The 13,031-nt window shown below is 39.2% G+C and overlaps 1 protein-coding gene across 1 annotated transcript in view; it reads left to right on the top strand.

The window, feature by feature from the left end:
- Window positions 1-12,584, top strand: part of LOC120806111 (potassium/sodium hyperpolarization-activated cyclic nucleotide-gated channel 1) — a 66,430-nt gene extending 53,846 nt beyond the window's left edge. Inside the window, exons 7-8 of the mRNA XM_040156858.1 lie at window positions 4,073-4,237; window positions 11,452-12,584. Coding sequence (XP_040012792.1) covers window positions 4,073-4,237; window positions 11,452-12,584 — 1,298 coding nt within the window. The remainder of the gene's footprint in view (window positions 1-4,072; window positions 4,238-11,451) is intronic.
- Window positions 12,585-13,031: the final 447 nt, after the last annotated feature.

The following is a 13,031-nucleotide window of genomic DNA, read 5'->3' as shown; positions in this document are numbered from 1 at the left end:
GACATCTCAAATTGTGTTGTCTAAGCAAGAGCACAAATCCCCCCAAAATTTACGTTAAATTACTATCATATAACATAAAGAACAGCTGCAAAGCCTTATATTTTAGAAGCTGAAATAACAAATGTTTTCCATTTTTGCTTGAAAATTGCCTCAAATGAATAACTGATTATTAAATAGTTGCCAACTGACTGACTGATTAACTGAGTAATCGTTCTACCTTTAGTCTGGAGTACAATGAGAGCATGTAATAGAAATGGGTGAATCGCTAGGCTTCCTGCAGGACATAAAGTGCTAGACTGTTCACTAACAGGAGTGTCAATGAAGTGCTCTGCTGAAAACTCTCCTCTAGGGTACAAATTTAGAAAGCCAGGAAATGCGTTGAGACAGCTAGACAGTTACTGCCTTTCAGGGACTTTTTGATTATCTTTTCGGAGCTTTTTCTAAAACATTTTGAAGGTTATACCACAAAATATTAACTGTAATTTTTTTGATTGTTTGCTCACTGGTGTGTTCTCATTCAGTGCATAGACACCCAAATAATAGCTCAGTCCATATTGATATAGCAGAATACTGAAGAGTTCATAAGTGCAATTAGCAGTGCAAGTTGCCGAAGGAGGGTTTACAGTGGAAGATCATGTCAGCATCTAAAATCAGCTCAATAAAAAGGGAAAAACACACAGATAACATAGAGAACATACAGTAGGTGTCCCCATTTAATGAGTAATTTAATCTTTTAATTAAAAGATGTGTGTTTTATCTGTCCAAATAATAAAGGGTTGCACTGCTCATTTTGCTGTGTTCTGTCAGTGCCCGGCCACCTGCTGTTCTCTTCTACCAGCTGGTATTTTTACCCGTTTGTATGGTATTAGTAGATGAGCCCCGAGTTGGGAGCAGCTGGCTGTGCCAGGCACCTCACTCTTCCCCCTTTTTTCTCTGGTGATTCAGACTCCCCTTACAACCAGGCCAAACCGTGGCCAGAATGAGAAATCCGTGAAGGGGAATGAGACAGAAACAGAGGAAGGGAGAGCGCGTGACAAGACTGAGCCCTGAGACAGTAAACTCTTAGCATAGTAATGAGCAGGACACCTACGAGGACAGTAGGTCAGAAAGCACCTCCAACCATGATCAATGCCACACCTGCATGCTAAAAAGGTGTCACGGTAATCGCTCCTGGGCCTCCGTGAGTGGGATTACATATCGGTACCAGAGCTCTGTAGTGAAGTCACTCTGAGGCCGAGGGACTAATAGAGTATAACGCTAGGACAATGACAAGACGGCGAATGAAAATCCCTGTTGGGCTTACTCATATGGGACTCCCTCTCCTCATCCCAGACATAAAGGGGAGAAGGGGTAGGGGAGCTGGTTGCCATGAGAGTACGTGACACATGAAGTGAAAATTATCCGCAATGCTCCTGGGGTCAACGGTAACACTTTGTGACAAGGCAACAGACACTTGTCAAGCCGCATCATGTGAAGTGTTAACAGGGCCTTGTCTTACAGACACACAAACACACCTTGAAATACACATGTACACACAAAGGTCTACCAGGTAACAGTGCTAAAGTTTCCCTCAGAAAGAGTTTTAAATTGTCTGTCCATTCCTAGACTGCAATTCTGTAAGTTTTGACACACACCACTGAGAAGGTGGGTGAAGTAGCCAAAAGTTGTTCTTACAGGATATATTCACATATTTCAAGTCTGTCTTTAACAATACCCGCAAGTCCATATGTACGCAGAAAAAGTTATCTTGCAAATCTAATATAAATACGCTCGGCAACTAGTGCAGAGACCTGTGTTTCGATTTCCATAATGCCCAAAGGAGGTCTGGCTTGCGTTCATGGTTGAGCAGCTAGCACGGATTCTCTTCCTTGTTGCTGCATTAGTGACTCCCACTGGCTGGTCGGGGTCCCTTAGCAGAGAATAAAAATAAGACCTCTGCTAAACATTTGGGAAATGCACGTATTCACTTTACTTCTTGAGAGTTTGATGAGAAGACTGCCACCGGTGTATGTATGCCAAATATGAAGCTAGGACTAGAATATAACCAGCTAGGCTAAGCTAACTGCCTCCTGGCTTTAACTTTACCTATAATGTACAGACAAGAGAATTGTATCACTCGTCTCATCTAACTCTCTACAAGAACGCGAATAAGCATATTTTCCTAAATTTCCAACAATTCTTTTTTTTGTTTTGTTTTGATTTTTATGTTTTTCATATCGTGCAACATCCTAGCAACCACTGCAGGGCTTTCAGGTAACATTGGTTCTGCTTGTCCGTTACAATTATATCCAGTGACAGCGGCAAATCCAACACTGTAGCTTACCTCGGCACTACGTTGTAACTAATAATTTAATTGTACTGGGTACATCTGTATTGGGGAATGGTTTTCAAATGAACTGGCAAAAAAGTAATTAGAAGCCTCTGGTGCTTGAGTGAGAAGAAGTTCATTTAAAACTATAGCAGGTTTAAAAACTGCACATGACACCAGTCCAAATTTAGTGCCATGGCAGGCAGTAATTTCTGGGGGCAATCTTTTGTCTTCAGCGCACCAGGTCAGCCAACTTAAGCTCTCTAGACCTGAGCCACTGGTCGCACACTGTCAAGCAGTAAACTTTTATCTCTTGCTGGTGCCGCACAGATTGTCATGTAAGCTTTAGAGCACAGTAGGATTTTTACCAAAACGGACCAACCACCTACTTTCTGTCTTTCTATCTTGTTTCTCCCCCTTTGTGAAATTACATTTAACAAGACACACGTTTTTCTTTCTCTGTCTCTCTTTTTCTGTGTTAACAGAGGTACCACTTAAAGTTAGCTTTTCCATTATAACAGCACCAACACCTTATTCACACACACAGCTTGAGAGTGTTGCTCTCACATCTTGCACAACCTGTGCTCTATTTTCGTGGCAGCTCATGGCATAGCCAAGAAAGATCACACCACAAGTTAACATTTAACGATTTAATTTAGATGGAGGTTCTGCTGTAGATTGGACACAAGTGCAAATGTGGGTGGAGGTTGAGCTGCGTTGGTGGCTGAACAGGACTGAACAGAAGCCAAGGAAAGTTGATACATAGAAGTTAATGATTTATTTGCTTAATGTAAGACTGGAAGATGAAGAGAAGAAAAAACATATACATGTATTTGCTGCTAGATAAATACCATGCCCAGGTGAGGAAATCTAGATTGGTTTGTACGTCCTTTCCCGGCAGTTAATATTCCATCTGTTTACATGGGTACAGTGAAGCAGTCATTGTATCACGGCGACAAGCGGGGTTTTAGTCTGTTGTTATTGACAACAGAAGTTAAACGTCGTCAGAATTTTAGCTTTCATTACTGAACCAAAAGCATCACTTTTTTACTCTCAACATGAATTCAGTTTGCAGTCAACCAATAGTTGTTCAAAAGATTTTATTGTCCGAATTAAGAATAAGCAATAATAAGCAGCTTACTAAGAGAAATATTTCACATCCTCTTCATAAATTTGGCTGATTTAGGCTTTGTATGTAGGGTCAGTGTGGGGGGTCCACAAACTTGGCTACATTTTCTTCTTCCTCTCAAGCTTTCTCACCAATTTAAGCATTTAAATCTGAGAGTCAAATTTTCATCCTAAGTAGCATTTCCACTCAGAGACATAACAGCCTATTTTCACAGAGCACACCACTTTGCATCTTCATTGTTAACTCTGTCATAGTATTTCGATGCAAAGCTCTTGGCAGACATTGTGTTGTAGGACGTAAAGGACTTGCATAAAGGAGCTGCGTATTACAGTGGGTAATAGAGATATGTATATTTTGGATGCATCAGCCTATTTGGTCCAAGCTTAGAACGTTATCTTAGCATAATGCAAGAGACAGTGCTGCTGATGGGGTTCTCATTTTATTTACAGTTAAATTAGCTTCTGCCTCTGTACCTTTTCCCACTCAAGGTTAATCTATATGGTAATCTGTACTGCAATTACTGGGATGATTTTCTTTTAGTTCCTCTGCACTCCCTGCTGTGGTTACCGTTTCCTCATGTGCATACATTTTTTACACTCTCACTCTTTATTTTCCTTTGTGCTCCTGCCTTACAGAGATCTGTCTGCTCACCAAGGGCAGACGAACAGCGAGTGTGCGCGCAGACACCTACTGTCGACTCTTCTCTCTCTCTGTTGACCATTTCAATGAGGTGCTAGAAGAGTACCCTATGATGCGACGTGCTTTTGAAACTGTTGCCATTGACCGACTGGACCGCATTGGTAAGACCTGCCTACATCTAATTGTCCTGTCTGATTGGTCGAATCTCTTGCCTGTCATTGTGCCTTGTTGTCTTGTCTTTATCAGTATTTGTTTGCCTTCTTTCTTCATAAAAGCATTGTGTCTGCCATCTTGTGCTGCATGACCTGTATGCTGTTTTTCCTACTTCCGTCTGTTTTGTTTTGTTTTGTTTTTTTTATCTTAAATAACATTAAAGAAAATTTGTTGTAACCAGCATTAATCCTTCTAAAGAACCAAAGTAGCGTTTTGTGGTTGGATTAACTGGAAGGCAGTGCATGTCGCTGTCCGGGAGGGAGTCAGGTCGCCCCCTCGTTGGTTTGGTGTTGACCCCCCCACTGGATGCCAGCAAGTGGATGGAAGCTAACCTCACATGCATGTGTGTCTGGCCCTCTTTCCACTCATCTGCACTCCTGGGTATGAGCAGCACCCCACCCCATATCAGAGTTGTCAAAATCAACCAGACGCAAACCCCATTAAAAGAAGCAAAGAGCAGGTCCAGGTGACATTAGGGAGTTATTCCCACACCCACCAGGTCCAGCCCAGTTTGCTAACAGGAGGCAGGACCCTGTAGTTTCATTCAGGTATACCCACATCATCAACAATACTTCCTTATTTTTACTGTCTGATAGATCAATATTTATGGAAGAACTTTTGTTACAGTTTAAAAAGGGGCACATGTATGTAACACAAACAGGGCAATAATTGGTTGCATTGACCCTCATATTGCACATTCTCCCACTCCTTTTTGTAAATGTAGAAATAAGTATCTTTTTGAAATGGTAATGTTCTCCTTTTATAAACTTTTTATTTATAAATAACTTGACATTAATAATTCAGCATGTTTCATGTAGAGTAAAATTTAAGTACACTTTGTCAATCCTACATTTCATGCACACGTCATTGTCACATTCAAGTAGGAAAAAGTATTTAGCGAATATACTGTAAGTGTCTAATGATGACTTTTTTCATCAAGTGTCGATGTCTAAGATACTGCAGATACTGTACTTATTTTAAGATCTGGTACTGCAGTCTTCTCAATCCGATTTATCAGAAAATAAAATGACAATTCTTCTAAACTTGAAAGAGGCAGGTAGAAATTCAAAGCGCACTGTAATGTATGAACATGTGTGAATAGCACGCAGTCAGTTCTTATACTAGTCTTTCTCTGTTGCTCAGCTATCGTATGCTGTCAATAAAGTCGTAGGTAGCATGGCCACAAAGTATGTTGGTGTGCTATGAATATTCTGACAGCAGTGTACGAGTCTGACTTGTGCATTACTTCCTCTGACAACTAGCGAACAATACATTTCCCCTCAGTCAGTTAAAGTAAAAGTCAGGAGGACACAGCCTCCAAAAAAAGTTGGGAGGATACAGCCTAATACATAGAATTATGTTATCTAACATCAAATTTATATTGCTAATTTATCAAGTGTATCATCTTTATTATAATTATTATATTTGTTTAAAAAAAGGCGACAGGCGGTGAAATCATTCCTCCCTTGGTAAGACAGAAACATAAAAATCTATAATGAATTTCACTGTTAATTATTATTTCTCGTGCAGACAGAAATTAAATTCATTAAATAGGCCACATTAGAAATGATTTACGTTTCATATCATTAGCTTATATGGCTGCTAAACCGACCACCCAAGCAGCTCCTCATCATAAATTAGCCACACCTGATCAGTGTGTTGCCCCTGGCTTTACTAGTAAAAACGCCTTCTTGTCAGCAAACTTTTCTGCCTGCCGATAATGCTAGAGCACACAATGTTTATATATTCGATTTTTTCCCCTATAATATTAACCATAAAAAAATATATATATATCACCTGTATACAAAACTAAAGCTGAATTTGCATAATGTCAGTGTGCCAATGTTGTCTCTTATCAGTGGTTAAGCTTGCAGTCTCTACCTACTTTTCTATCTGTTATTGTTGTTTTTCTATGTCATGGCTTTGTATTTGTGCATTATTTTTGCCTGACACAGGCACGTCAATATTGAATTTCTTCGCAAACCCAAGTGTTGACTCAACATTGATATACTGTAGTGTCAGGCAAGTTAGCATCAAAAAAAAGCAGTGAACAAAAGACTTGGAACAAGACCTCTCCAAGTCAATCAGAATCCAACAACAGATGTGTGTCACTGTTGAGACAACCTTTTCTCATCCGAATTACGTTCATATACAACTACGTTTTTAGGGGGAAAACGCATGTTGCCTGGATGACTGGATTATATCAAAATACCTGACAAAACATACCTGCAAAATGTTCACACCCAAATTCATACTTACCACGTCTGCAAAAGTTAACGGCCAGTTTGTTTATCAGTTTTCATTCCAACAATATCTGCTCGTGGTAACTAAACCATGGTTATGGTATGGCTACTTGGTACGTTTTAGGGAAAGACTGTGGTCATGTTTAAATTTGACAGTGCTTCACAACACTAAATTCACAATACTTTCATTTAATACTTGACACAAACCTTCATCTCTGGCTTTGTACTTCCATTCAACCAGATGTTCCCTGTGCTACACGAATGCCACACCACTTCTTGCACTAACTGAACACCAAAATTGTGAATTAGCTGCATATGAACGTAATTCACAGGAGACAAGGTTGCATTTTTTGGACTAGCAAAATATATTACAACATACACACACACACCCTGTAAACACTCTTGCCCTGTAGTGAAGTGTATGGATTTGTTTTCACTGTGCGCTTCACAACATACTGTATGCCCTTTGAACTCTACAGTCCTAATCTACATTTGCCCTTTTTATGAGAGCTACCAGCTGAGTTAGCTTTTCACTACAGCTAAATGTTAGAAAAATGGAAGCAGCCCACTCTGACTGACACCTCTCAGAGTGATGTAGACTATCCATCCTTTCAGACTAACCATGAAGGGGGTTTTGTCTCATACGAGGGAAGATACGTTGTCATGATCCGTGCTGGATGTATCGTTTCTATATATGAACTGCATTTGGTTACATGCTTGTCTTGCTCTAAAAAGGAAAGAAAAAAAGTAACCATGCTTTGAAACCAATAACGTGTTGCACATTTGACATTATCTTTTATCTATCTAAAAATTATTTGACCAGGAGTTCGTCTTGAGACGAGCACATCTCGTTTTCAAGAGTGTCCTGGCCGACGAGTAGGCATCAGGTAAACACTTTATTCCAATTCCAATATTCGAACAGGGACAAATTGACCTATAGAGGCTTGCTAAATGGATCCAGTCTCAAAGTTATCCTCCAAGAGTATGACCTCTTGCTGAAGGTTACATTAACTCTTTAATTCCTGCATCAATGACACATAACTCAAGTCACCCACACCAGTCTTGCAGATGTTTTGATGGACACATTTAAATGTCAACTACTAAGACAATCAAGGAAACAAAGAGATCTCATTCAGTGTTACATTCCGTGTTTATTTCGCAACAGATTTTTCACAGAATAATAAGGTGGATTATGAACACATACTCAGTTCTATTGGTGTGACATTTGTATTTAATCTTTGAATCCTTTGTTCAAAGTGTATTCACAAATGAAATCATGTCTGCAGATTAGTAAAAGCTTTACTAATGCAATGCCACATACAGTTTTTGTTACATGCGGAAATCCCATTTCATTTTTATTTTTATTATATTTATGTTTTCACCAATTGAAAAAAAATTTGTTTCTGATTGTCTGACTTGAAAAAGGAATTCGGTCTTTTCTGTTAATAATTGGTAAAAGACACTAAGGACACTACTGACACTAACCAGGAAAAAAAAAATAAAAAAAAAAATCAGTCTCATCTTTTGGCTTATACTGTATTTAGAAACCGAGCTAAAGTAATGTCATGTTGACCGCATGTGGAGGGTAAGAGTTTATTTAATCCATTAAGAATCATTTTCTCACACACATTTACACAAGTTATCCCCTCTAACAATTTCTTTAGTAATGCTGTAGTAAATAACCCTCAACAAGAAGAAACTAAAGAAACTCATGTCCTGAGATGATACGTAAAAAAGAAAAGAAACAATTCATTACAGATCATTGGTGAATGATTTATCAAACTGCATTGTAAGTCAGAATGAAAAATGTGTGATTTCTTTGAGGCCTTGAATGCAACTCAAAATGTGTATTTTTTTTAACCGAATACAGCCTTCATTATTTCTATGATGTTTGTTAACATTATGATGTTTGTGTTTTGATTGTGTTTTGTTTTTCTTTTTTTTTTTTTCTTTTTTTTGTTGGCTTTAAGGCTGTTTTACAAGATATTTTGTTTTCAGATGTGGGTTTATTACTGTATTATTGTTTTTTGAAAAAGAACCTTTCTTTACCCATGAGTTTGCATTTTGTTCATGTTTTTGTTAGTTTCTTTATTTGTTTTTTTTGTTTTGTTTTTTTTCTGTTTGTTTTTTAAGTTAGACTTCCCTCCAGGGTTTAGAAATCTGGTAAAATGCATTTTGTAGACATGTTTAGAAACAACCCCTGGCATTCACTGGAAAAGCGGCCCAGAATATTTTCAAGTCAGGTTTTGCAAAGTTTAAAGTGTCTGTTTGCCTCTCATTCCATTACAAGCCCTGTCCGTAGAGAAAATAGTGTAGTAAGTTCAATATAGTGGTGAGAGCAATAACAAGGTGTGTGTCAGGACACAAATTAAACTCATGTTACTGTAAGTGTGTGTATATATTTCACAGGGGGTTTCTGACATGTACTGTGATGTAGTTTAAGTGGTAATAAAATGTTTCCAGCCTGGCAGTTTGGTTAGAGAGTCTATTTAATTCTTCGGTTCATCCCATTCAGTTTTGTTTGGGCTGCTGAACGTTAAATACATAAAAGTTTACCTAGCTTTAAAGTGAATGTTATTTTCACAGCACCTATATACAGTAACTATAAATTCTACCAATGTACAAGAAGCTTTCATAGCCATTCAAATTGTTTTTTTCTGATGGAAAAACTATGTGCATTAAGGATGAGGTACGGAAAGTAGCAGCTTTCTAGGAGAAGATGCAAATTGAAATAATTTGTTTAAAATACGCTTATAATAACTGAAATGTAAGTGTATATATAGCTCTGACAGTCTGTTACATTCTTTGATAAGTGTTAATTTATCTTTTGCACATCTTTAACTGAACAACAAAGAGGATAAGATAAGACAAAGAGAGATTAGAGGAGGAGAGAAATTAGAAGAGGCCAGAGAAGAATCTAGAAGGGAAGCAGGGACAGCAACATATAAGACATATATAATATAACATATAAGATGGCCCACTGCAATATGTCACAGAAACCCTGTAAAAAGTGCTATTTTTATAAGCTGGTTTTTCTTCTGCCCGATTTAGAAAATTGTATTTACTCATTACATTGGACCACAATGATAACTTTCCTTTAAAAATTATTAAATTTTACAAACTGATGCCTATTGTCCTGAAATCCTAACACTGACCCTCTGTCTAACCAACTTGTGTATGTATTCAGAAGAAAGCATTCACATCCTCACAAGTTCTGTTTGTAAAAATAATAAATATGTGTTGTCCTTCTACAGAACTTAACCCTATCACCTTTAAAAATGCAATGAAAGCAGCCTTGTAAGTTAACAGTAGTCTAATAGTCGGTACGTGGTGTTAGTTTTAGCTCTCTACTACCTGTCCCTGTAGTGACTGTTGCAGTCAAAGTGAACGCCAAATGGAGAACTTGATTCTGAGAAATTGACTGCAAAAACATAACATCAATCAATTTTCTGCTGCTACAGCAGCGAAAGTCCTGTCTTACAGCTGAATGCACGGCTTGTTGGCAGCCTTGAGAGGAGAAATCAGGCCAGCAAATGCTGCTCAATGGGAAACGCCGAGGAGAAATTTTCTGTCCTCAAGGACGGGGCTTAATGATTGATTGACTGTGGCTAAAGCCTTCAGCACACTAGAAGTCCTCTCTGTCTTATTTACCGCCGCATCACAGCCTGTCAATAATCAAGGTCAATAGTAGTTACGGGAAACGCATCCTCTAAATAAATTTGGACACAGTCAATGAAAATAAAGATGCTGAATGGATCTTTATTATTATCATTATTTCCAGCTGTGGCAGTTCCCTCGCCACAAAAAAAAAAAAAACAAAAAACAGTTTCAAGACATCTTTCATGCATTTAGTACCACTTATCATTTTACCACGGGTTTGCTCCCAAACTCCCAAAGCCACAAAAGTGGTTGGCGTTTAAAGAAGCCATCTGTCAAGCCTTCATTATCACGGTTCATGACTTATGACAGGCTGGGAAAGATTTCCAGGCCTGTGGGCTCAAAATGCCCTTTATACTGCACAAGTCAAGCAAAATCAACTTGTTTACTGTATTCAGGGAACAATGTATTATTATTATTATTATATAATCTTGCAGACAAATTGGTTAACACTTTACTAAAATAAATGCTTGTGCCCAGAGAATTTCATGCAAATTTTAATGATAAAGACAGCATGGCACTCTGTGGTAAGATGCGTTAGGTTTAGACTTATTTAATATATGTTTATATTTTCCATCTGTACCCAGTTATGATAAGGCACAATAGCATGTTAGGAATAGATTGTTGTTGATTTGTTTGCTTGTTTTTAATTAACCTTGTTTAAAAACTATAAAGGTTATTAGGTTATTCTAAGTGTCCTTGTGATGTGTTCAAGTTGACTTGTCATTGTGATTTAAATAGAATATAACATTAAATGTATTTTTATACCTTAGACTTTTTGGCTTTTCTTCTAAAAACTGTCCAGTAACCTGATGTGTGGGTACAACTCATCAGTATTCTTCTGTGTTTCGTTGTCAACATCAGCACCTTCACAGTTTATCACGTCAAACTTTAAGTAATCTTTGTCTCCTTATGTTTCCTTCATTCCTCTGTATACTTCCCATAGTCATTACCATTCAATGTCCTTCACACTTTATATTCTATTTGACAAACCTTAGTGGACACGAAAAGATGCAGCTTGTAAGATTAACAAAGCTGTAATTAATGGAGTGAATTTGTGGAATAGAGGAGATGAATCTTCTCTACTGAAAATATGGTGTCAATGTTAGGAATCAATGCAAACATGCTGATGTTTTCTTACTGAAATATACAAGCTGCATCTTTATTAATACTGTCCTGAATCCTGCCCTTGTCCTGTGGTTTAGTGCAACCAAGTTTGCCACTGCTGTATGTGCTCACCTCTCCTGACTGAACCCCAACAGGGAAGAAGAATTCCTTGCTGCTGCAGAAGTTCCAGAAGGATCTGAATGCTGGCGTTTTCAACACACAGGAGAACGAGATATTGAAGCAGATTATCCGTCAGGACAGGGAGATGGTGATGATGGTGGACCGCAAACAGTCAGTCACAGGGATGAACTCAACACCAATGTCAGGAAACTCCATCATTAACTCACCAGCCCAACCACCCTTCTCCACTGCCTTCGGCACCAGTCAGCTCCAGCAGTCCTCTGTACCCCTGACCTACAGTGCGTCAGCTATTGCCAATGCCTCTGCTGCCCGCATGCTACCAGCCGCTGCCGCTGCCGCTGCTGCAGCACAGGGGGTTTACCCTGTTCCCAGTGTTTCCCATGGCAACCTGAATTCATCCTCAACCAACCCACAGACCCCACTCCAGCAGCAGGGAGCAATCATGTCACCCTGCTCCTTCACGGCAGCCATGTGTAGCCCGCCCGTGCAGACCCCTCTGGCTAGCCGGAGCTTCCAGTACGGCTCACCCACAGCCTCCCAGCTGTCACTTATCCAGCAGCCGATTGCCCAACCATCTCTATCTACACAGCAACAGCTTGCGCAGCAGCCTGCTGCGTCAACTGCAGCTGCAACCTCTGCAACACAGCAGCAGCAGCAGCAGCAGCAGCAGCAGCAGCAGCAGCAGCAGCAGCAGCAGTCACCTCAGCAGCAGCAGGTCCCCTCACCTCAACGGGGAGACATCCACAAGAGCACACAGGCTCTCCAGTCAGGCAGCTTGAGTCGAGATGTCCGACACTTATCGGCCTCCCAACCATCACTGCCGCATGACACATCTCTGGGGCCCAGAGTGCACCCAGCCTCAGGAGACTCTCTGGCCTCCATCGTGCCACCAACGGCGGCAGCGATCCAGGGAATGAATCTGCAGAGCGGCATCCGCACCACAGTGCCCCAGCGGGTCAATTTATTCCGGCAGATGTCGTCAGGAGCGTTGCCCCCGGTTCGCTCGGCCTCGGCAGCGGCAGCGGCAGCGGCAGCAGCATCATCATCCTCAACCCAGCACAGGGAATCCCCGGGATCTAGGAGAGATTCTGTCCTGAGTAGTACGGAGACTGAGCAAGACAAAATGCGTTTTGCATCCAATTTATGATCCCATTTTTCCATTTTCATTTTTTAAACTTAAATATGTTTCAAATCAATTTTAAAAATGGAGATACAGCAAAAGAGATAAAAATGAGGAACTTCAGCATTTTTGTTTCTCTCCAGTTTTCTTCTAAAATAACCTCATAGAAATCCTGTACATACAAGCCCTTGTATTATATTTTAGACACATTGTCTCCCTAAACTTAAGAATGTATATTATACAGACACATCTTTTTTCTTTTACGCCATATTAGTCATATATGTGTGTGTGTGTGTGTATGTGTTTACATATATATACATATATATATACATATATACACATATATATATATATATATACATATATATACATATACATATATATATATATATATACATATACATATATATATATATATACATATATATACATATATATATATATATATATATATATATATATATATATACACAC

The sequence above is a fragment of the Xiphias gladius genome, chromosome 20 (genome assembly GCF_016859285.1).
Source record: "Xiphias gladius isolate SHS-SW01 ecotype Sanya breed wild chromosome 20, ASM1685928v1, whole genome shotgun sequence".
Classification (NCBI taxonomy): Eukaryota; Metazoa; Chordata; class Actinopteri; order Istiophoriformes; family Xiphiidae; genus Xiphias; species Xiphias gladius.
The sequence above is the reverse complement of the archived record's forward strand: the minus strand, read 5'-3'. Positions and strand labels throughout refer to the sequence as shown.